Genomic DNA, 24,648 nt, shown 5'->3' on the forward strand with positions numbered 1-24,648 from the left:
TGTTTCCCTACCTATCATCCTTGAATAACTTATTGTTTATCTAACCACTCATACAATGGTTTCCACAATTTCTGTATTCTCTCTATTTCGCCATCTCCCAATCTTTCCGTCAATACATCTATTTCAACCATCTCATATAATTTCTCAATCCACATCTCTACAGTGGGAGTATCAGGGTTCTTCCACAATCTAGCATACACCAATCTCGCTGCAGTAATTGCATACAACAAAATATGTTTAAGATCATTGTTATAACTTTCAGGAAAAATACTCAAGAGAAACAGTTCTGGTTGGAAATGTATTTCACAATTAAAAATAATTTGAATAGTTCTATATATTTTTTGCCAAAAATTTTTGGCCTTAGGGCAAAGCCACCACATATGATAAAAAAAACCTTTCATCTCTTTGCATTTCCAACATTTATCGCATGTGCCGGGATACATTTTTGCTAATCTATCTGGAGACAGGTACCATCTATAAAACATTTTGTATATGTTTTCTTTCATTGTTACTGCCTTAATTATCTTCATATTTCTCTTCCAAAGCTGGTCCCAATTATTCATTGTTATATTATGTCCAATATTTTTTGCCCATATAATCATTACCTCTTTTACCGATTCGTCTACCATTTCCATACTCAACAAATATTGATACATCCTTCTGATATAATTTTGCTCATTTGATAAAAATATTTTATCAAATTCCGTCTCCTCTGGGTAGATTCCTTCTTTTTTATCTTTCAACCATCTTGTTTTAATCTGTAACTCCGTCAACCAATCCAGTTCAATCCCTTTCTCCCACAATACCTCTTTTGAGTACATAACTGCTTTCTCATCTAATAATTCATCATATCTCCTATTCTGTGAACCTCGCAACCACATTGGCCTAGTATCAATTTCTAACGGTTTCACCCATCTTGGAATCTTCTCGTAAACTTTATATCTGATTTGTTCCCAGACAAACAACAATGCTCTTCTTATCAGATGTTGTTTAAAGTAACTATGATATTTGGCTTTATCATAAATCAAAAAGGCATGTGGACCAACCTGCAAATCGTGTAGTTCTAATTTTAACTCTCTAGATTTTTCGGCTTCTGCCCAATCCTTTATCCAATTTAATGCCGCTGCATAGTAATAAATTTCCCAATTTGGCATTCCGAAACCAGCTCGTTCTTTCACATCTTGTAATAATTTCATCTTTATTCTAGCTTTTTTCCCTTGCCAAATGAAATTAGCCATCATTTTATTCCAATCTTGAAAGAACACCTTTTTTAATAAAATTGGGATTGTCTGAAATAAGAATAATATTCTTGGCAGCACATTTGACTTAACTGTTGCTATTCTACCCAACAATGATAAATTTAATCCATTCCATCTTTTTATGTCTTTCTTAATCTCCATCATTAACTTTAGATAATTATTTTCCATCAACTCACTACATTTATCTGATACAGTAATTCCCAAATATTTAACTTTCTTTGTGATATTAATACCAAATTCCTGTAGTTGCTGTTTCTCTTGTTTTCTCATATTTTTCACTAATATTTTCGTTTTATCATAATTTATCCTCAATCCTGCCATTTTACCGTATTCTGTCAGATTCTCTATCAAATATTTTAAAGACTGGGTTGGATTCTCCAAGATAAAAGTGAGATCGTCTGCATAAGCTTGAATTTTAAATTCTTCATTTTGGACCTTCACTCCCACAATTCTTTCATCTCTTCTTACTATATTGTTTAATATTTCCAGAGTTATAATAAACAGTAATGGAGATAGAGGGCATCCTTGTCTTGTTCCCTGCTGGATTTCTATCATTCTTGTTATGTCACCATTTATCTTTATTCTTGCCGTTTGTTTGGTATATATCTTCTCTATAACCCTTATAAACTTTGGCCCAAAGTTCATCTGGTACATTTGTTGAATCATAAAGTTCCAATTTACTCTATCAAATGCTTTATGCGCATCTACGAAAATTAATCCTAATTTTTTCTCTGAGTGTGCCTCAAAATATTCTATTATATTAATAATAACTCTCACATTATCTTTTAAGTGTCGTTTTGGCAAGAAGCCCGTTTGATCTTGGTGTATTATTTGCAGCAGAACTCTCTTTAATCTTCCAGCCAATATTGATGCAAAAACCTTGTAGTCTGTATTCAAAAGAGAAATTGGCCTATAATTTCTAATTTCTTTCTTTTCTGTTCCTTGTTTATGTATTAACGTAATTAAAGCTTCTGTCCATGAATCTGGAATATTTCCTGTTTCCCATATATCATTAACCAGATTCTTAAATGGTAATTGTATCGTCTCTTCAAATAATTTATAATATTCTGCTGGAATGGCATCTGGTCCGGGAGATTTCTGATTTTTCTGTCTTTTGATTGCTTCTAATAGTTCTTGCATGGAAATTTTTTGATCTAAAATTAGTTTCTGTTCTGATGTCAATTTTAGCATATTGTTTTTTAATAAATAATCCATTTGCAGGTCCGGATCTACATTATATTTCTTGTATAATTGTTGAAAAAAATTTTCAATAATAAGTTTAACTTCTGAGGATTTGTATTTCTCAATTCCATTTTCATCTATCAAACTATTTATAAAGTTCCTCTGTCGTTCTTTTTTCAGTCTGTGTGCCAGCCATCTTCCAGGTTTATTAGCGTTTTCAAAATAATTCTGTTTAATTAATCTTAATTTTCTCTCCATTTCTTCCGTTTGTATGATTCTGATCTCATGTTGAAGTTTCTGTATATTCGCAACTAATTCCTCTCTAGATGGATTTTCTTGGAACTCCCGCTCTTTCTTCTTTAATTTTAAGGTTAGTTCTTTGATAAGTTGGATTTCCTTCCTTTTTTTCCTTACTGAAAATTTCATCATAATTCCTCTAAAGTACGCTTTACTTGTATCCCAAATAATTTGTGGTTTCATTTCTGGATGATTATTTATTTTAAAGAACCAGCTCATTTCTTCTTTAGCTAAGTTCACAAAATCTTTATCTTTCATATCAATAACATTCAATCTCCAGAGCCCTTTCCTCCGAGATCTATTAAATTTTAAACTAATTGGATTATGATCCGCGAAGGTATTTGGTAATATTTCTGCTTCAAATGCTTCTGTTGTTGCTGTAATCCAACACATATCTATTCTTGACCATACTTTATGTCGTGTCGAAAAATAAGTATATTGCCTTTTCTCTGGATTTTGGACTCTCCATGCATCAATCAAATTAAATTCTTCTGCCATTTGTAAGAAAGATTTGGGTAGATTACCTCCTTTTTTTTTCCTTTTAACTGATCTGTCTAGGTTTATGTCAAACGTTGAGTTAAAATCACCTGACAAGATCAAGTCAAATTCATTTAGAGTAGCCAATTTTCTATGTAATTTTTCAAAAAATTTTTCACGAGATTCATTAGGAGCATATATATTTACCACCAATAATTTCCTTTCAGCATATGTGATTTCTACTATCAATATTCTGGCATCTTCATCTGCATAAATCAATTTTGGACTCAACCAAGGTTTAACATATAAGGCTAAGCCTTTTTTCTTCCTTTTTGTTTCTGCTGTATAAAATAGTTCACCTAACTTCTTATTTTGTAAAAATTTCCAATCTTTTTTCAATATATGTGTTTCTTGAATTGCTATTAGATCTTTATGCTCTTTTTCTAACTGATGAAAAATCCTTTTTCTCTTTCGTGGTGCGTTTAATCCATTAATATTTATGGATAAAATCTCAAGTTGGGTATCTGCAGCTATCATTCTATATTTTTCCTTTTTATTTTCACTTCTCTTCTTGGTTGACATCTTTGTTGTTTAATTTTAATGGTTTCTTTCTTTTCAGATTCATCATCCTGCTCCTCTTCCTCTTCCTCTTCATCTTCTTCTTCCCCTTCTGCTTCTTCATCTTCTATGCTGTGGTCCAATCCTACTTCTGATTCTTTCTCTAAGGATGTTGTATCCTCTAGAAACGCTTTAATTTTTCCTCGATCATAGTTATCCTTTCTTGCATCTTTTGGTAGTTCTTGTTCCTCTTGATCTCTTTGCACCGTCTCCAAGAAGTTTCTCATTTTCATTTTTGTTGTTATACTATATCTTTTCAGTTGATATGTAAAGACTAATCCTTCTGGGAGTAACCATCTATATCTAACATTCTCTCTTCTCAAAAATGATGTAAGAGTCCTATATTGTAATCTCTTTTGTCTTATGCTCCATGGTATTTCCCTTAAAATTCTCACAGGATTTCCTCCAACCATTAATGTTTTCTCCATCAGTGCTTGTTGAACCATATCTCTCACCCTTTTCTGTGTAAACTTCAACATTATTTCTCTTGGTAGATTGTGAGCTTTTGCATATACAGATCTAAGTCTATATACTGCATGTAATCCACCTTCTAAAAGTTCTGTTTCAAACTCCGTTTGTTCTCCCAACCAATGAATCATTGTTGCTCTGATATCTTCTTGTTTTTCTTCTGGATAATTCTGAACGCGGAGCATGTAGCCTGCCTGTTGAAGCTCCAGTAACATAATGCTTCTTTCCAGGACTAAATTGCGCTGATCAGCAACCTCCACGCATTGAGTGAGCTGTTCAATCTTTACCTGGTCTTTTTTTGCTTGTTCTTTCATCTTATTGATCTCTATCTGGTTTCTATTGACCTTTTTACGTGTTTCCTTCGCCATCTCATCCATCTCCTTCAGTTTAAATGATAACTGGTCTAGTTTCTCAGTCAAATTTTTATCTAGATTAGAGATCTGTGTTTTCATCTGTCTGGACTCTTCGCGGATCTCTCTGAGAACATCCATAATTCCTGCTTGGTCCTCTTTCTTTCTTTCTGTACTCTTCTCAAGGGTTAACATTGTCTGAATGGAAGTACTGGTATTTGGTGAGGCTTTCTGAGCTTTTAAAGACTGTTTCCTAGAATATTCCATTGTACATTGAGATAAATAAAAAATAGACAGGGCATCCAAAATAATATATCCCTACAAAATAATTTCAATTGCTCTTATACCAATAACTACCATGTCAATTCCATAAATCAAAATCTCATTAAAGCTTACAATATTGATTTCTCAGCATTAACACTCATTAATCTCCAACACAGACAGTCTTTTTAGCATTCCTTCATCCAGAGTCTTCTTAAAGGAGACACACATACACACACAAATCAGTTATATTTTTTTCCACTAGATGTCTCTCTACTTCATGGTATCCTTATCCAGTGTTTGAAATGTCCCTTACAGTCTGTAGATTATTTTTCCTTACTTATTGATTGCAGCTTAAAAAGGCAGCAATGCCATCTCAGCAGGTCGCTCTGAATTTCCCAAAGTTGTTGTTTCCTTAATTAGTCTTATCTTTAGTCTTTCAAATTGTAAATCACAGCGTCTTTGATGCGGGTTTCTGAGGGAACGCCATCTCTTCAGCTCCTCCTCTCTCCACCAAGGACAAATTCCCTCAGTCTATTAAGCAACTGTATCTTCTAAATAACCCGGTCTTCAAAGACATCAAACTGGGAGATTACTCACTCCTTGACTGAAGAGTTGAGAAACGGCCCCAAACGTTTTTTCTCTTCCTTCGGAGCTGCAGTCCCAGCGATAGGGGGAAAAAGAGGGGAGAAACCAGGCTGCCTCTGCCAGAAATGGCTGACAGAGTTCCTTCGATTTGTTGCTATGAAGACAGGCTTTGCCCCGCTCCTAGGGTTGCTTTCCCCAAGAGTTAGCTGGCCTCCAGTCTCAAGCACTTTCCTGGCCTCTCCTAGCCAGAAAAAGCCCCCCCAAATCCTTGGAGGAGTTTACAAATCAGAAGGACCGACGGAGCTCTAAAAGCTGTGTCTTGTTGCCTGGGCTGTAGCTCCTCCCCCCCGAAGCCTAATATTTTCAAGGGTGCCAATTAGTGGTATGTAAAGTGAGAAGGATGTCCTTACATGTCTACTAGTATACTGCAGCTCTGGAATCACAACTGGTGTGTTCGGCTAGCGTGTTAAGGTGGCAACTCATTGGTTCTTTTAGACCTAAACAAATATACTGCCTGTCTATCTTCTGCTAGAATTTGAGTAAGCTTGATATGCTTTGACTGAAGAGCAAGAGACCTGCCCAAGAGGCAGTAGAAACACATTATGTGTGTGTGGTCGCATGTGTGCACAGGAATGCTGGGTGACTTCCACAACTGTTACTAAATACAGCAAGTTCTCAAAGTTGTCAGTGGGTTCTTGCAAACTGCAGCTTTAAGCAAAACAACTTGTAATGAAACTAATTTTACTGTAGGATAATTGATATGTAAACACAGGTTGCATTTCTACAGCATATTTCTGGTCACTAAATATCACCAAATATCATGCATTTAATGTCCCTTCAGCCAATGTTTTAGGAACCTGCCAGGGAGCCAGTTGGCCCTTTAGATAATGGGAATAAAAAGGAAGCCGAGAATATGAAGATGGTAGAGAAGCTGAATGAATTCATTACATCTGTTCTCATTACAAAAGGCTTGAACACATGTGCTTGAACTAAGAGGAAGTTTAGAGAACCGAGTCCAGTTGGAGTGACAAGGGATGAGATTCTAAAGCACATACATAAACTAAATCTTAACAAATCAGTGGGTCCAGATGACATCCACCTAAGAACTCCTAAGGAATTCAAATGGAAAACTGCAGATCTAACAAATATGTAAATTGTCCCTTAAATCAGCATCCATGCTAAATGCATAGAAAGTAGCAAACACAACACTGAACTTTAATAAGAGCTCCCAGGAACTACAGTTTGGTTAGTCAGCCACCTGAACATCTGCTCCAGGTAAACTGATGGAAAGCATAATTAAAGACAACATTATGAAGCATTGACAACTGAGCCTTGCTTTGAAGCAGAATCAGCAAGGGAGTCCTGCCTCACTAAGCTCATGGAATGTTCAGGCAGAGGGGCTATTAATTTGATGTTGTGTATTTACGGACTTTCAGAAAACTTGTCAATTCCTTCATGACTGCTCTTATGTAAACCTAGCATTTATGAAATTAGAGGGCTAATTGGTTAAAGAGTAGGAAGCAGATAATAGGAATAAAAGGAAGTAAGAAGTGGGTTACTCCCAAGGATGCGGCTTAGGACCTGTGCCTTCCAAATTGTTCACAAATGATCTACGTTAAGAGTAAACAGTTCCCCTGGGGGCTGGGGATAAGAATAGGCCTCAGTTTGGCTGTACTTGTGTAAGAGGCGACTAAACAGCCCCCGGCTAGATGGGACTCCTTAGCCTGGGAAGGCAGCTCATCTGAGAGAAGGAAAACTCTGATCCCAAACCTCCACTGCCTTGTGGCTACATCCAGTTTTGGAAAAGGCTTTCAGGAGTCAACCTCAAGGCAAAATCTGGAGCTGGAGTCCCTGAGGCAGTTCATGGCTGAACACAGTCATGTTCTGACAACTCCTGCGACACAGCTGGACCCAACCATATTGGTCTCTGCCTTTCCATTGGACCATTTCAGCGACATGGAGAGGGGATTTGCTGCATAGGAAACAGTCTATCCTCCATATCTACTTTACCCAGGCTTCGCGCACTGGAGAGGACACTGTTCCAGAACCACCAGTCAGAGCGCGATACTGTGGTCTCCCAAGACTGAAGGATGCCAACAAAAAGAGTAAACAGTGGGGTGGCCAATTTTGCAGACCGCCACATTATTCAGGATGGTAGAAACTAAAGCAGATAGTAATGTTGCAGAGCATCTTTACAAGGAATGGCTATGATGTTTGAGCCTTTTAGGGGGAAAAATGATTAAAGGACATGATTAAAACGTATACAGTTGTGCACGGTGTAGAGAGGGTGGATAAAGAGATGTTTTCTCTGGCCCTTTTCTCTACCATTCTGAGTTTCAAGCAGAGAAAAAGCAAAGTAAGACATAGGCACCCTCTGCTCTTCACTACTGGTCAGTGATTCTGATGAGTGTCCTTATATAGGTAAGCATAGTAGCAGTACATTGGTATCAATGTAAACTTTTTAACCCATTTCTGCCTAGCCCACAGGTGTATACATTTAATCCCTGTTGCATATATGCAACACTGGACAGAAATGGCTTAACACAGGAAGGAGGTCCCATTTTGTTGTAGTGCTCTGCAATAAACATGCAACCTTCACCAATCATCCTCTGTTCATGGTTTTGTTGGGAATGAGCGTCTGAATAAAGCCCTATATGAAAAACTGAAGCTTCTCCCCTAGGGGCTTTAGGGCAAAAGGACTCTAGCTCCTGTTTGTTTATATGGGAAATCTGCCTGAAACTGCCAAAATAAAGAAGCATAGGGAGAGGTACCCCCAACTTCAGTGCACACTTACTATCTATCATCTAAACTTGCCCAAGATGGAATCCTGCCCTAGTTCTAGTAAATTGTCCTCTGTCATAGATGTAGATAGTTCCCCCCCCCCCTATTTTTCTTGATTCATAAAGATCTGATTATTAGCGAAGTTTAAAAACACAAAAAGAGCACTGCTGGCTCAGGCCAAAGGCCCATCTAGTCCAGCTTCCTCTATTGCATAGTGGCCCACCAGATGCTTCAGGGAGAACACAAGACAACAACACCTCCATCCTAGTGCTGTTCCCTTGCATCTAGCATTCTGAAGTGTAAAGGTAAAGGTTCCCTCTGGCATTAAGACTAGTTGTGTCTGACTCTAGGGGTGGTGCTCATCTTTGTTTCTAAGCCAAAGAGCCAGCATTTGTCTGTAGACAGTTTCTGTGGTCATGTGGCTGGCATGACTAGATACACACGTGCACTTCCCACTGAGGTGGTACCTATTTACCTACTCACATGTTTACATTCTTTCAAACTGCTAGGTTGGCAGGAGCTGGGACAAGCAAAGGGAGCTCACCCCGTCATGCGGATTCAAACTGCCAATCTTGCTGTCAACAGGCTTGTTGGCTTAGTGGTTTACTGAGGTAGCCTACTTCTAAAACCAGGAGGTTGCATGTACCTGCACATACCTATCATGGCATGTAACCTGTGATAGACTTTTCTTCCAGAAATCTGTCCAATCCCCTTTTAAAGGTATCCAGGCCAGACAGCATCCTGTGGCATGGAGTTCCATCAACTAGTTACATGCAGGGAAGCCATAAGAAAAGCCCTGCTGGATCAGACCAAAGAGCCATCTAGTCCAGCTTCCTGTATCTCACAGTGGCCCACCAGATGCTTCAGGGAGCACAGAAGACAACAGGAGACCTGAATCCTATTGCTACTTCCTTCCATCTGGCATTCTGAGGTAGCCTATTTCTAAAACCAGGAGATTGCATGTGCCCATCACAGCTTATGACCTGTGATGGACTTTTCCTCCAGAAATCTATCAAATTCTCTTTTAAAGGCATCCAGGCCAGATGCCATCACCCCATCCTGTGGCAAGGAGTTCCAGAGACTAACTGCATGCACATACCCATCACGACTTGGAACCTGTGATGGACTTTTCCTCCAGAGTCCAGTCCAGGCATCCAGATGCCATCACCACATCCTGTGGCAAGGAGTCCCACAGACTAACTACATTCTGTGTAACGTTAACCTAGTGGGAGCCAGAGCCACAACTACCCTCTTGGGGAAGCTTCACTATGAATGACTTTCCGGGCCTGTGTTTGAATGAATGGCACATCCGAGTCCAGATCCATGTTTCTCAGCTCTGTTGGGAGTGGGCTGGACTCTGAGCAGAACCGCGATGGGGAACCGGAAGTCGCGTGAAGAAAAAAGCCATCATGGCTTTAAACCGTGACTCTTTCACTCGCTCTCTTCTCCCCTTCCGCCCGCAGTTGGGCGGCCCCCAAGGGTCAACGTGACGCCTTAAGAGGCGGTGACGTAGTGTCTCCTGATTGGCCGAGGGCGGTTTCATTTGGGGAAGCCCTAGTGGAAGGAACGTTGGTGCGGAGCCGGCGTGGTGTGCGTCATGTCCTACGGTCGCGGCGGCGGCGGGGTCTGCCAGTACTTCTTACAGGGCAACTGCCGCTTCGGGGACAACTGCTGGAACGAGCACCCGCGCTGCAGCGGTGGGGGAGGAGGCCGGAACGCGGGTAACAGCGCGCGCGCGTCTGTGTTCGGTGGCGGTTTAACGGTCGCCTCCCTCCTTACCCCCCCCCGTCGCGAGCTCTGGGACTCGCCCGCTGGGGGGGCTGTTGAACAGACAAAAGCATGAAAAATAACGTGGCACCTGCGGGGTCAGCAAGCTGTGTGCAGCACGAGCCGGTAGCCCCCACGCTTCTTCGCCCGGGCGCTCCCTTGACCTCCTGGGCCGTTCAGCGCAGCTCCTCTTGAGGGTCTACAGTCCTATGCAGTCACCAGTGGTTCCCAGGCTGTGGGTCAGGACCCACTGGTGGGTCCCCAAAGGGCCGTGGAAGGAGCAGTTGCCTCAAGCCCTGAAGCTGTCACAACTCAGACGTTGTAGCTGAGGGAGGGTACCAGGGACATGCAGTGGGTGGGGTGGCAGGTGAGGCAGGGCCTCCCCACTGGAGTCCTTTGAAAAGCGCCGCTAAGGTGTAAGGCGCCCACAACCCACGCGCACATGCGCTTGGGTTGTGGGTTCTTGGGCACCTCACATGGCGGTGGTGCTTTTCAAAGGACTCCAGTGGGGAGGCCCTGCCTCACCTGCCACCCCGCCCACTATGCATGGGTTCTGGGCGTTTGAGTGCCTCACATGGTGGTGGCACTTTTTGAAGGACTTCATTAGGAAAGCCCTGTCTCATCTGCTACCCATGTGCAGGTTATGGGTGCTTGGGTGCCTCACACGGTGGTGGTGCTTTTCACTTCTATACCCCACTCTACTCAGAAGTAAGTCTCATTGAGTTCATTGCTGCTTACTCCCAGTTAAGTGTGCATAGGATTATCAGATAAATAGCTCAGCTGCCCCTCTGAGAATACAGTTTGGCCATCCCCTATCCTAAATGCTTGGGACCAGAAGTGTTTTGAATATCAGATTTCCATTTTTTAGAATATGTGCACATACATGAAAATGTGGCCCAAGTGTTTCATATACACCTTATGCACATAGCTTGAAGGTAATTTTAAATAATTTTTAAAATAATTTTCTACATAAAACAAGGTTGGTGCATGAAACAGAATTTATGATTTTATTTCTTTAGGCAAAAATGTAAAAAAAAAAAGTCGTGTTGTCAATAAAAAAGTTATGTATTTTGGAATATTTTGTATTTCTGAATTCCAGGTAAGGGGTACTCAACCTGTATTAGTAACAGTCAAGTTCATATTTATTGTTATAATTCTGTGCTATCTGTATTTTTGTACTTTATTATTCCTGGTTTTTCAGAAGTGAAAAGTTTATTTTGAGAGGATAAATATAGCATCTACTTTAACACAATCTTTTATCTTTCAATTGAAGGCTCCAACAGAAGAGGAGCGTGGAGTGGCCATAACCAGAGATACAGTAATGTTGTCCAGACTTCTAGTTTCTCAAAGTCGTCTAACTGGCGTAGCAGTAGAGATAATGGAAAAGGATTCTTTGAGCCCCAAGGTGACCTAGGCTTTTCTCAAAATAGGTTTTCTGCATTAAGTTCCACTGAAAATGTCAGCAATGATGGCATTAAAGACGATGAAGCAAAAACTCTGTAAGTTGCACTTTTCTCAAGTTTTTACAATCTTTAACCCTGAATGACTTTTTAAAAATTGCTTTCCTAAAGTCTGTAGCTTAAGCAAAGGCTGCTTAACTTCTGCAAAAGTGGAGTTAAATGGCATAATTGTGTGAAGACCCACTGTTTTTAATTTTTTCTCCCTAATGGCCTTTGACGTGTAATGACTTACAATACTGACTGGGGTTCTTATCTCCCAAGAGCTTAATGCAGTTATTTATCATGTACACTTCCTTAGGCTGAGTTACAGTGAATTATGGGGACTAGGGAGCTGGACCAAAGCCATGGAAAAGCTGAGGTTTGAAGAGGGATGTAAAGGAAATAAGAAAGGTGACATCATAAAAGCATTGGGGGAGGTGCCAAGGAAGAAAGCACAGAGATGACCGAGGAGTAGGACACCTTTGAATGTCTTAGAATGATTGAACTAGATAAGCAAAAGTCACATGTCGGGATGTGTCAGGATATGGGAGTGAAGAAATAAACAGCGCCAAAGCCATGGAGGGTTTTGAAGCTCAAAATGAGAAGTTTGGGTGGAATCCAGAAGCAGACAGGGAGTAGTATAGAGATTGAAGAATGGGCATAAGGTAGTCGGAACAATGATTGACAGCAGGTTTTTCCAACAGCATAATGGATTGTGGATGTATGTTTGTGTTGACTAGAATATTTTCTGGCTACTGAACAGCTTTAGTAGTCTTCTCTAAAAAAAATAAGGTGTGGTTTGTTTGTTTTCAGTATCTACAAACATTTTAAAACTGTGTGTACAATGATAAACAATCAAGATGTAGTTTTTTCTTGATTCATGAAAGGAGAAGCTCATGTTATTTGGGCTGGAGAAGGGGGAAGTGTTAGCAACGATGAAGATAGAAATCCAGGCCCCCTTCACCATCCTGGCTGAGACCAATTGTCATATAGGTCAGAGAGTTTTGTCCATTTGCAGCAAAGGGAGAAGCCCCCTCTATCACCTTGCTGAAACCAATTGTCACCTGGCTCCTCCCTTTTTAGAACTGGGTTTACAGGTGCAGCCTATTTATCCAAATTCATCCATTTTTTATCTGCGGATTTGTCTCAAAGTAAATGGGGTGGGGGAACCAAAGTCACACGCACCTTTGCCCTGCACTGGCATCTCATTCCATTTCCAGGCTGCCCAAAACACTGCAAAAAGGCTCTGCCTCACCCACGCAGGGAAATAGCCCTGGAAGAGGTTCCCCTTGCAAAGGCACAGTAACACTCCTGGAGCCCCTGAGCCAGCAAAGAGGCTGAAGAGGGGAAGGGGAGGCCAAAAATCTCTGTAGCCAGAACACGTGCAGCAAGGTGGAGCATGTGTTCTCTCTCTCTCTCTCTGTCAGGGGCAGGTGTGGTAGCAACAGAGGGGATTTAAAAAACCCAGGGACTATTTGCCAAATCCCCCCCCTTTGAGATGGTGCAGGCAATCACCAACACAAATAACCCCCACCCCCATGGTGCAGGCAATCACACAAGCAAGCCTTCCCACCAAGCAAAGCATGAGATTTAGTCTACAATCCTCTCCACACTTTCCTAGGAGTAAGCCCCATTGATTACAATGGGGCTTACTTCTGAGTAGAAATGCATAGGCTGGACTCTTAAAAGATCAGCATCCCATATGAAAGAAACCGGGCAGCTGGCAACAGGGAGAGCTGAGTGCAGAGGCAAGGCGATTGATAACAGCTGCCTTCGTTTCCATCCATCTGGAAGTGTGAGGCTGCAGTGTATTTGCATAACTCTATGGAATTTAGCACAACACATTTTTTGTTAATAGCGCTGAGTCACGGAATGGAACTAATTCGGATAAATAGGCTCCACCTGTATTTGCAGCCATTCCACCTGCTGCAGCAGAAGGAGAAATCAGGTTGTAATTTGAATATGTGTCACTTTATTTTTGTAAGTTGCCTTGAGGGCTTTTAAGTTGAAAGGTGGCATAAAAATAACATTAATGACAACACTGCAGAGAAGGGGACAAAAAATAGTATGTTTATAGATTATTTTGATAATGTTGGTATTACTTTGCTCAACATCAACAAAAAAAATTTAAATCTAGGATCTAGCTTTAAATTCAATCTAGCTTTGGATTGATTTGGTTTATCACATTTTTATTATCATTTATCCAGTGAAATAATAATGAAAGACATGGAAACTTGGGAATCTTCTGGACAATGGATGTTTTCTTGCTATTCACCAAGTAAAGAAAAGCCTAATATTTCAGGTAGAACCTTCCCTAGGGTTGGGATTTTGTTTTTATTTTGCCACCAAATGCTCAGGCATATCTCATATGTATGTTATTAGATCTCAAAAAATGGAACATTCTTTATGCAAGTGAACATAAAGTTCTCCTTTTTAATGAGACTTTGGTGTGGGCAGTGCTTTTAAAACTTGCCATTGGTTCAGATATATCCTTCCATGCAAATATTTATAGTGAATGTACCTGTGAGGCTTGGATCTAGCTTTAGCAGGTAGGTAACTCACACACATATGCTTTGATAAGCCTAATAAGCCCTTCTTGCTCACTCAGTTTACTTGTGGGGATTTAACCCAGCCGTAACTGCTATATGCCCTGCTTTCACTGTTGCAAATGTGCAGTTGAGCTCATGGATTTGTCATGATAACATCTAGTTTAGCCCTGAGTGAGAAATGATGAATTCACAAGCTAGCTGACTCTCAACAAGGAAAATTTTAAAAGCACAGCTTCCAAAGCAAGTTACATGCCATGTTTTGAGAGAACAATAGCCCAGACCTATCCCCCACCAGTTCCTAGCATGCAGTGCAGCTAACAGAGCACTTGCTGCATGCTATGGTGGTGGTGAGAGTGTGACCAGATTACCAGGGAGAAGTAAAAATATTTTTTACTTATCTCCCGGTATGCTTCCTAGTTGTTAATGGGCTGTTTTGCTGGCATAAGTCCGAGAAGAGGAAAGTATAAGGTCTGGGCTGAGAGGGGAAATCTAGCATGAATGACTGCTGCTAAGAATCCCTTTCTGTCCCAAACCCCCTAGTTTGGCCCACTCCACACCACAAACTACCCCCTCTGCCACCTTACCTGCAATGGCAGATCGCCTGGGCAGTTCTGGTGCAAGCCTCTGGCCGTTTCTGCCAGTAGCTCTATAGCATGCGATGGCAGCTCGATGTTTATCCCCCAAGGGGACCTGCAGCAGTGGGTTGCTAGATATGCTGCCATAAGTTTTAAATAGGATTGGGGCATAAGAGTATTATGAAAGATAAAAGCTAACGCCATGATGGATACGAAAATTATGGAATGACACTATAATGCCCAACACAACAGATGTTGTTAGGAGGAAGGCAACAAAAGGACACGTCTCTAAATGGGCAAGCTTTTATTGTTGCGAAAGAGACTTGAATGTAGACTTATTTAAAAATAATGGGTTACATCCTAAGAAAGTTAAGCCATAATATGCACTATAAAAATCAGGCTGTAATCCCATACACATTTTCCTGGGAGTAAACCCTACCTACTCCTACTGGGAGGAAGCCCTACAGTGGAGCTTACTTTTGAGTAGTCATGCATAGGATTTTACTGCAAGTGAGACAAGTTAATGGCACCTAACTTAAGTCCCATTAATTTCAATGGACCTTGCAATTCCTTTCTTAGTATAGAACCCGTTTCTCATATGCTATAAACTATGAAAAATTTTAAGAGTTAACTCTGTGGGGCCATTACAATTTGACTTCATAGGTTGCATTTGTGATGTTCCGTTGGCCACTGATGTTCTATCTCTTGGCAACAAACTTGAGAATTGCACTGCTTTCTGCAGGACTTATTTACTGTGACTTCATAGCTGGGATGTGAGCAATATACTTTCTCTCTCTCTCAGGATTTTGTTCCTCTTCTTGCAGGGTTTCCATCCTTTTTGCCAGAAGAATTGCGTCTTGAATACTATAATTGCAGAGCAAATAATAATATACAGAATTACGTAAGTCTCTACATGTTGCTGGCGTTAATGAGTATTGTTTTGTTGAGAAGATTTTTCAGAAAGATGTGTTTGAATAGTGGAAAAGTAATGATAAAGCATTTGTCTTATATTGGAATAGTCTTATACATCATACTTAAATCGCTGTTCACAAATTCTGTTCCTCCTTTGCTTGACTGGCGGGGCGTTAAGAAGTTCTAATCCTGTCTTTCAGATCAATTCAGTCCAACAGTTAGTAGCCCAGTGGAGAAGTAGGTTGCTTGAGTTGAAGAATATAAATGCATCTACTAAAGTTGCATTGGTAAGACACATTTACATTTTGTAAAATCTTCATCATAAAGTGACATCTGAAAATCTTCAAAACCAATGATGCAATGCACTGTTGAACAGCCAATAGCAGAAGAGGATTTTCTCAGCTTTTGCAGGACTTAGTGCAGCATGTTACACATTGTCTCTGCAAGTGTAAGAACTACTCTGGAACAAATTTTCTTGCACATCAGAAGTCTTAACAATCCTGTGCAACATCTTTCTGTTTGCACAAGATCATTTCCTTTAGTAGAAGACACATCTGGATGCCATTATGTGTGTAGTATTCAATCAGTTGTTTGTTCTATCCTGCTTTTCCTTCAAATAGCTCAGGGTGGCATTCATTGTTGCCTCCCCCTCTTCCATTTTATCCCTGAAACAGCCCTATCGGGTATATTAGGCTGTGGGACGGTGGCTGGCTCAGAGTTGCCCAATGAACTGCATGACTGAGTGCGGATTTGCTTATTTAAAAGATTTCTGTGCCACCATGTAGTTCCATTCATTGGCTCATGCCAAGTGGTGCCTGATAGATTCAAAACCAAAACCCTGCAACTCCATAAAACTTCATCAACATAAAGATAATCAATGAAACACAAGGCAGAAAACTAGAAAATGGATAAAACAAATTGTCAGAGAAGTTCAGGGAGGTAGGGGAAGTTAAAACAGAAATGTGTTCACTGCTTGCTCAAAAGCAGTCATTGGTGGGGCTAGTCAGGCCTCCTAGGGGAAGGAATTTCAAAGGAAGGGTAGGTGCCAATAAAAAGACCCTCTCTGGAGTCCCTCCTCCTCCTCCAAACAAATCTGTTGTAATGCAGAACAGAGCATCTGATGATGAATACAGAGTATGAGCAAGTTCATGCAGAAGGAGACAACCCTTCAAGTATCCTGGAGCCAAGTTGTACAACTTTATAGGTAATAGCCAGAACCTTAAATTTGACTTGGATGCATTGTAGAAGCCAAATGCAGATCACAAAGCACAGGTGTAATGTTTTCTGATCATTGGGTCCTCATACATATGGCATCCTGACTGCCACATTGTGTACCAGTTTAAGCATCTTCAAGAGCAGCTGTAACAGTAATTTCACTAAGGCATTGATTTCTGCAGCCAGGTCTGCCTTCTTCCAGAAGAGCTGCAGCTGGTGCCAAGAATTAATGTTGCAAAATAACAGAATCACAAGCTGTAGAATCTGTCTAGGTCGGGGGTCGACAACCTGCGGCTCCGAAGCCGCAAGCGGCTCTTTCACCCCTCTGCTGCGGCTCCGTGCAGGGCCAACCTGCCCCGGCAGCCTCAGCACCCGCGGGGAGCAACCCCCTTTCCCCCTGGGACAGGTTGGCCCAGCGCCCGCAACGCGGCTGCCGCTTACCAGCCCGAGCACACGCGCGTGCACCTCAGACACCTCCTGCCCACCCCGCACCTCGCCTCCCCTCCCCAGCCGAGAGGGATGGGACACGCTGCTCAACCTCTTTTCCCCTCAGAGTCGTGTCCCACCCGTGGCGTGTGCTGCACAGTAAAGCCTTTGAAGCCCCCTCCACACCGCAGTTGGGAGAGGGGGACGCCTCCCGACAAGGCAGCGCGAGGGAAGATGGCGCTGCGTGAACTGCCATGGCCGCCTTCCCACACACCCCGGCTGACCTCCCTCTTTCGCTCCCCCCCACAGCTCTCCCCAGCGTGCCTTGGATGGGAGCTGCAGCATTGGCTGCTGCGTGCTGTGTGTTGGCAGCGCTACGCTTGACAGCTCCTCATAAAATGGCTCCTTCAGGAGCCTCCCCCCCACCGTTTGCTTTGGCGCGGGGCTCAGTCTCCCCTTCGCCTTCAGACGTCTCGCATGCGCCCCTCCCCCGCCTTTCCCCTTTCAACGTCTCCCTCCCCCCGCCTGTCTACAGAGAGGGACGGCACGGGCGGGATGAAGAGGAGGGCGCTGGAGCAGCTCCCGCCCAAAGAGCCCCCCCGCCCCAGAGGGCGAGCCCCCTCGCCGCTGCGTGTCCCCTCCCGCCTGAGCCGCAGCGCCAGCCGCCTGCCCGTGTGGCAGTGTTTTACACCCTGACCCCCATTCCACAAGCAGCCTGACCCCCATTCCACAAGCAGCCCTGATCACTTCCTACAAGCAGCCCTGACCCCCTTCCCACAAGCAGCCCTGACCCCTAAGCAGCCCTGACCCCCAAGCAGCCCTGACCACTTCCCACAAGCAGCCCTGACCCCCAAGCAGCCCTGACCCCCTTCCCACAAGCAGCCCTGACCCACATGCAGCCCTGAACCCCCTTCCCACAAGCAGCCCTGACCCACACGCAACCCTGAACCCCCTTCCCACAAGCAGCCCTGACCCCTTCCCACAAGCAGCCGTGACCCCCAAGCAGCCCTGACCCCCCCTCCCACAAGCAGCCCTGACCCACAAGCAGCGCTGACCCCTTCCCACAAGCAGCCCTGACCCACAAGCAGCCCTGACCCCCCTTCCCACAAGCAGTCCTGACCCCGTCCCACGTGCACCCATGGTGTCTGGATAATTGATGGGAATACTGGGAGGGGGGGCCTACTGGACATGCAAGTGCAGATGAGGATACCAATCAAACAGCATTATGGAAATATCTTCAATAACAGTTTGTCAGGTAGTGATGCCTCGAAAGACGAATGCCTCGCACAACGAAAAACTCGCAAGACAAAAGCGTTTTGTGATTTTTTTGGTGACTCGCAAGATGAAATTTTCTATGGCCGTGCTTCGCAAGACGAATTTTTTTTGCCTTTTTTGTTTTTGTTTGTTTTAAATCGCACTTCGCAAGACGAAACGACTCGCGGAACGAATTGATTTCGCCTTGCGAGGCACCACTGTATTTAATATTTTTTCATTAATATTTTAAAACTTAAAAGTTTTTTTATACATAGCATAAAGGTAAAAAAAAACTATATATGCAGTGTTATCTTAATTTTAGATGTCAAAACGGTTTTGTGGCTCCCAAGGTTTTCTTTGCTCCGGGAAACGGGTCCAAATGGCTCTTTGAGTGTTTAAGGTTGCCGACCCCTGGTCTAGGTCGTCTCCTATGTGCAAGCTATATAATTCTTCCTTTTTGTGCTAAGGTATCTGAACTTAACAATGTGGCTGTTTCATCACAACCCACCTTTGGATTTGGAGGACAGCAGGCCTCTACTTTTGGAACATCAAGTAAGGGGTTGCGCTTAATTCTAGATTTATTTGATTTGTATCCCACCTTTCCTTTGCCAGAGCAAATGCTCAAGGCAGTTCACAATTCAAGATTTCAAATGTACAATTTATAACCATTTTTAAAAATCAAAAGGGCTATAACAGTAAATTCTGCCTGTGTAGTTCTACTGACATTTTGTTGCTCTTATTATTGCCTCCATACCAATAGGTTTTTCATTGTTGTCTTTCTATAATGCAGCCTTTCCCATGAATAAACCAAGCAGTGCTCAAGTCTTCTCTTTTAAAACCCCTTCTGATCTTGCCAGTGTCTCCTCTGGAACCACACCTGCATTTGGGACCTTTGCAAATGTTCAGAATCTTCCACTACTGGGTACAGCATCATCCTCTACTACTGGCTTTGGGAACCAACCAGCTTCATCGGCAGTTTCCTTTTCATTTCAAAGTCAGACAACTTCTGGTGGATTTGGAACTTCTGGATTTTCAGGGTTTGGAAAATCTCTTCCTCCAAATTCTTCAGGCATCACATCTGCCTCAGTGTTTGGTGGAGCAGTTGCAGCCCCTGCTTTGAATTCAGGGGGCACACTGTTTGGACAGACAGCAAATACCTCTGGCAGTAATGTAGCACTGGCATCTTCCGTAACCCCAACCAGCATCACTTCAGAAAAGTTATTTACACCAAAGACTGAATTGTCAGCAGAAGAGCTGAAACAGTTTGAAGCAAAGAAGTTCACACTAGGAAAAATTCCGTTAAAGCCACCACCCCTTGAACTTTTAAGTGTGTAATGTATTCTGAAAATATTTAATTGATTTTTTTTCTCACTGAGATGCTAATATTATTCATGGTTTGCTTTATTCCTTCAAAAAAATTGTTTTCTATGGTCACTAGAAATTTTCAGTAATGGTAGATCTATTTGATAGATTAGCTCCAGAATGGACATGTATAATTTCAGAACATGGCACAATAAAGTTTCAAAATGAACAAAACTTGTAGCCAAAAAAAGTTGTTCTTTGGTAGAGTTTGGTGCCCATTCCTCATTATCACAACGTCTTGCTGCAAATCTGAAATGTGTTCTAGATTCCCACAAATCCCACCTTTGCATGAATTTTCATCCTGTTAGGTTTTCATCCTGTCATGGCTCACCTGGCCTGAAAAAACATGTTCTATGCAATAATCTTATGTGCCATCAAATGTTCTGGTCTCAGAAGATGCAGAAGGTTGATTTCAAGAAGTTATAATTGGAGAGAGGACCTGTGCCTGCTGCAGTAAAAATTTAACATTTTTTCAACTCAAGTCCTTCTGTGGCTAACAGGCAAAATGTGACCTCTGTGATTTGAGACAATATGTTTTAACTATAAAATGCTGTCCATTAACAACAAACAAATACTGTCATCTTACCTTAATTATGAATCTGTCTGAGGTCTCTGTTTAACTATTGATAGAGGACAAGATACTAAGAACATAAGAATAGCCCCGCTGTTCTTGTGAGGACACCCTAAGGAATGCACTATGTTTGTTCCTATGATGTGTACAACTTGCTACATTTAAGGGGAGTTGTTCTACTCCAGCCATAAGAACATAAGAAGATCAGGCCAGCTTCCTGTATCTCACAGTGGCCCACCAAATGCCTCAGGGAGCACACAAGACAGCAAGAGACCTGCATTCTGGTGCCTTAGTTAGATGGACTATTTGTCTGACCCAACTGGTAGTTCTTACAACACTGCTAATAATAATAATAATAATAATAATAATAATAATAATAATAATAGCATATATAAATACCGCCTTTCTTGGTCTTTATTCAAGACTTTATTCAAGGCGGTTTACATAGGCAGGCTTTATCGAAATCCCTATTTAAATAGGAATTTTTACAATTTCAAATGTAATGAAATTAGCACATGCTAGTCATGTGCAAGAGCTGCTGAGTTCATGGAAATTGTCAGCTACATCTGTCTTTGCTTTACATTTCCATGTGAGTGTAGGTGTCTGGTTCAGATGTAACAGGAAATCTGTTTCTTGGTTTGAGAACAATGAGGCTCAACTCTTGGGTTCTCGAATCTTCCTTGCCATGCAGTTGAAAGCTTCCATTTCCTGTTACTTCTGCACTGCACCAATATAGCCTTGGGGCAGAGTCAGTGTAACTTAGGGACAAAAAATACACTGGACAAGCCTGAAAAGTATTATGTAAATAAATGAGTCCTTATAATTAAGGATGCAGTCCTAACCCCTTATGTCAGTACTTTCCAGCACTGACATAGCAGTGCCAATGGGACATGCTGCATCCTGCAGTTGGGTGTCACTCATGAAGGCCTCCTCAAAGTAAAGGAATGTTTGTTCCCTTACCTCAGAGCTGCATTGCCCTTATGTCAGTGCTGGAAAGTATTGGAAAGCACTGACATAAGGGGTTAGGATTGCGCCCTAAGAAAGAATGGAGGATGGGGCTCTAGCTCAGTGATAGAGAATAATGTTTGTATGCAGAAAATACCCCAGCTTGGACAGCTGGTACCAGTCAGTACTTAGCTGAACCAACATTCATATAAAGCACACTTGGGGGTATGGTGGTCCTGTCTGCTATATAATTTTGTATATATCGAAACTGAACAAAGAATTACCCAGGTGATATGAAGGACAGCAAGCTCCTATGTTTGTAAGACTGCAGCAGCAAATGCAACACATTCAACTGTTTGAAAAAGACTTAAGTACTGAAAAGAATCCAAGTGCCTTTGCGTCGTAGTTTAATTTCATGTGATTGCTATAAGTAACTTCTTGATGCTGTATGTGTCATTGATGTCCCCTAGTGTAAATTAGAGTGCTTTGAAGTTTATTAAATAAATCACTATCAAATCATGAATTTCTAATAACTGACAATAGTCTGAGGGAGACTTAGTATTCAGCTGTAACTTTCTAATGTACATTTGACGAATAGTGAATACAATTCCCGCTGGATGTACCCAACCATTAAGGTTGAAATAGCTGGCTATAGAATGTGAGCAATTATTAAATAGTCATAAGAGAGTTTATAACTTGGAACAGAAAATTAAGAGACTCGAAACTCAATTTTAATGACCAAAAACAAAAAATTGGGGCCAAACTGACCGTTATAACTGAGTGTATGGGCAGTACAACTGGTGCGTTATAAGGCATGTTGAGAGATATTTAATATGGTGCATGGGCACATACTTGGAGCACACTGAACCTTTTTTCTGTCCATTTGTTCCCTGCACAACCATTTCTGCTGAGCAGATCCTAATCCACAGATAACTTAATCCATGGATAAGGGATTTGTGACTGTGGAGGCCCCCCTGTATAAATTAGTTCACCACTTAAAAGACTATCCTTTTCCATAGCATTTCTTAGCTGCCTCATAAAGGAGCATGATAAAAAATGCAGTCTGAGATTACATTCATTCTGTGTTGGCTTTTAATAAAGTTCATGAAGGAAAGAAATCAGAGCTGGTAAATGAAACCTTGTGACATGTGAGGCAAGTCTTGTGAATGTAAATTAGGCTTTGTTAAGTATCTGGCTAGCCTGATGCTATGGCAGTGCAGTAACTACAGTAGAGCCAAACCATACATTGCCATGCCTAACAAAACACCCTTTACTTGTCAGGCAAGACTTTACTATACCTGCTAAAGAAATTCTCAGCAAGCAACATGCTGTTGTGGGAATTTGGTGCAGGGTTAACATCAGCTGCCATGATTTTTATAGACTCCAAAGGTTGTATAAAGGAGCCATTCAGAGCCGGCTTGCTCTGAATGGGGTTGCACTCCCTCTGAAGGAGCAGGTCCGCAGCTTGGGGTCCACCTGGACTCGCAGCTGCTCCTGGATTCCCAGGTGGTGGCTGTGGCTAGGGGGGCTTTCGCTCAACTTCGGCTGGTGCGCCAGCTGCGTCCGTACTTGGATCGTGCAGACCTGGCCACGGTGATCCATGCTACGGTGACATTGAGGTTAGATTATTGTAGCGCTTTATGTGGGGCTGCCCCTGAAGACGGTTCGGAAACTACAATTAGTGCAGAATGCGGCGGCCTGTGTGGTCACTGGAGCTAGGCGGTTTGACTCTGTCAGCCTGCTTCTCCGGGGGCTACATTGGCTGCCCATTCATTTCCGGGCCCAATTCAAGGTGCTGGTTTTGACCTTTAAAGCCCTATACTGCTCTGGGCCAGGCTATCTTAGAGATCGCCTACTCCCGTACAATCCGGCTCATCCTCTCAGGTCATTAGAAAAGGCCTTTTTACAAGTGCCACCGCCTAAGGAGGTACGTGGGGTGGCGGCAAGAAATAGGGCCTTCTCAGTAGTGGCACCAACGTTGTGGAACTCCCTTCCCCTTGACTTGAGAATGGCTCCCTCTCTGGAGACTTCGGCGAGGCCTGAAGACCTTGTTGTTTAATCAAGCCTTCTGACTTCATGGCCTTTTTAACATCTTTTATACATCTTTTAGTTGCTTTTTACAGGCTTGATTCCTCTAAGTACTGCTGTTTTATGCTCTTTTATTCTGACTTTTATCTGACTACTGTTTTTATGAGTTCTGCTAATGTGTTTTTTAATGTGTTTTTATCTGTTTGTGAAATTATGTTTTAATCTGTTTTATATGTTGTTAGCTGCCCTGGGTCCCTTTGGGGAGAAGGGCGGGATAGAAATAAAGTTGTTGTTGTTGTTGTTGTTGTTGTTATTTATTAGTGCCCCTCTCTGTGCAGCTTATGTTGTCTTGAGTTTTCCCCATCAAATGCTGGGGGACTTTGCCAACATGGCATTGCCAAACAGACAACAGATTGGTGGTGGAAACCCATCACCCTCTGTCCACTCATCTCCACTGTTGCTCTTCCTGTTCTCACTCCCTGAACTGAAAAAGGAAGAGGTGAAGAGGAGGAAGTGTGGATGAGAGGAGTGTGGCAGATGATAGTGTCACTCTAGCCCATCTCCTCTACTACTTCGTGCTTCCTCATCCACTTCATCCCCCTGTTCCTTTTCCAAACTAGGGAGTGGGAGGACCAGAGGCTGGCACATCACTAGGTTAAGGGGGGCAGCATTAAGCCTGCTGTCTCAAGTACCAGGACTTGCCCCATTGCTAATGAGTAGCCAGTGATAGTATTTGATCCAGCTGCTGGTTTAGGGCCATCATCAGCACAAGAAGTATGGTATGCCAGCACAAGAAGTAATACCTAGCTGTGCATGTTGCTTTGACAGCACCTTTAATCAGTCTGTTGTACAGTAAAATAACCTAGCTGATAGGTTTATTGTTCCACAGATAGTTGGAAAAGTTATTGAGTGCTATATTATGCACATACACACTGAAAAATACTAGGCAGAATACACTCTGCAAGGCAAATCTAATTGCTTTTATTGACAATTACTTTATGGCTGAAGGGAATGGAGTACAGTAATTAGATTCATCTGTTTGCAGTAAAGCATGCATTGCAACATTTTGGATATCAGCATTGGAGCGTCTATTGATATCTCAATTAATGGATGTTGTTTATAAATTGCTCTGTTCTTTGTAGTTCATGAGGGAACAGCCACTAAGTACAGCTTGAAAGGATGAAGAAGAGGTTAATTAATTACAGTATCAATCACTAGGGATTTCCAAAGCTTTCAAGTACACATGCATTCAGCTGAAAAGTACAGGCCATTTAAGGATATGTTCAGTTGATAAGGAATACAGCAATGAATGACAGTGTGAAAT

The 24,648-nt window shown here is 42.1% G+C and overlaps 1 protein-coding gene across 1 annotated transcript; it reads left to right on the top strand.

Moving 5' to 3' along the window:
- The first annotated feature begins 9,851 nt into the window (after positions 1-9,851).
- Positions 9,852-23,627, top strand: NUP42 (nucleoporin 42). The gene is made up of 7 exons (XM_066628871.1): positions 9,852-10,002; positions 11,322-11,547; positions 13,695-13,789; positions 15,436-15,512; positions 15,724-15,810; positions 18,886-18,970; positions 19,209-23,627. Exons 1-7 carry the CDS (start codon positions 9,879-9,881, stop codon positions 19,751-19,753), a joined length of 1,239 nt encoding a protein of 412 aa, XP_066484968.1. The 5' UTR covers positions 9,852-9,878; the 3' UTR covers positions 19,754-23,627.
- The last annotated feature ends 1,021 nt before the right edge of the window (positions 23,628-24,648 follow it).

This window comes from Tiliqua scincoides, chromosome 5 (genome assembly GCF_035046505.1).
Source record: "Tiliqua scincoides isolate rTilSci1 chromosome 5, rTilSci1.hap2, whole genome shotgun sequence".
NCBI lineage: Eukaryota > Metazoa > Chordata > Lepidosauria > Squamata > Scincidae > Tiliqua > Tiliqua scincoides.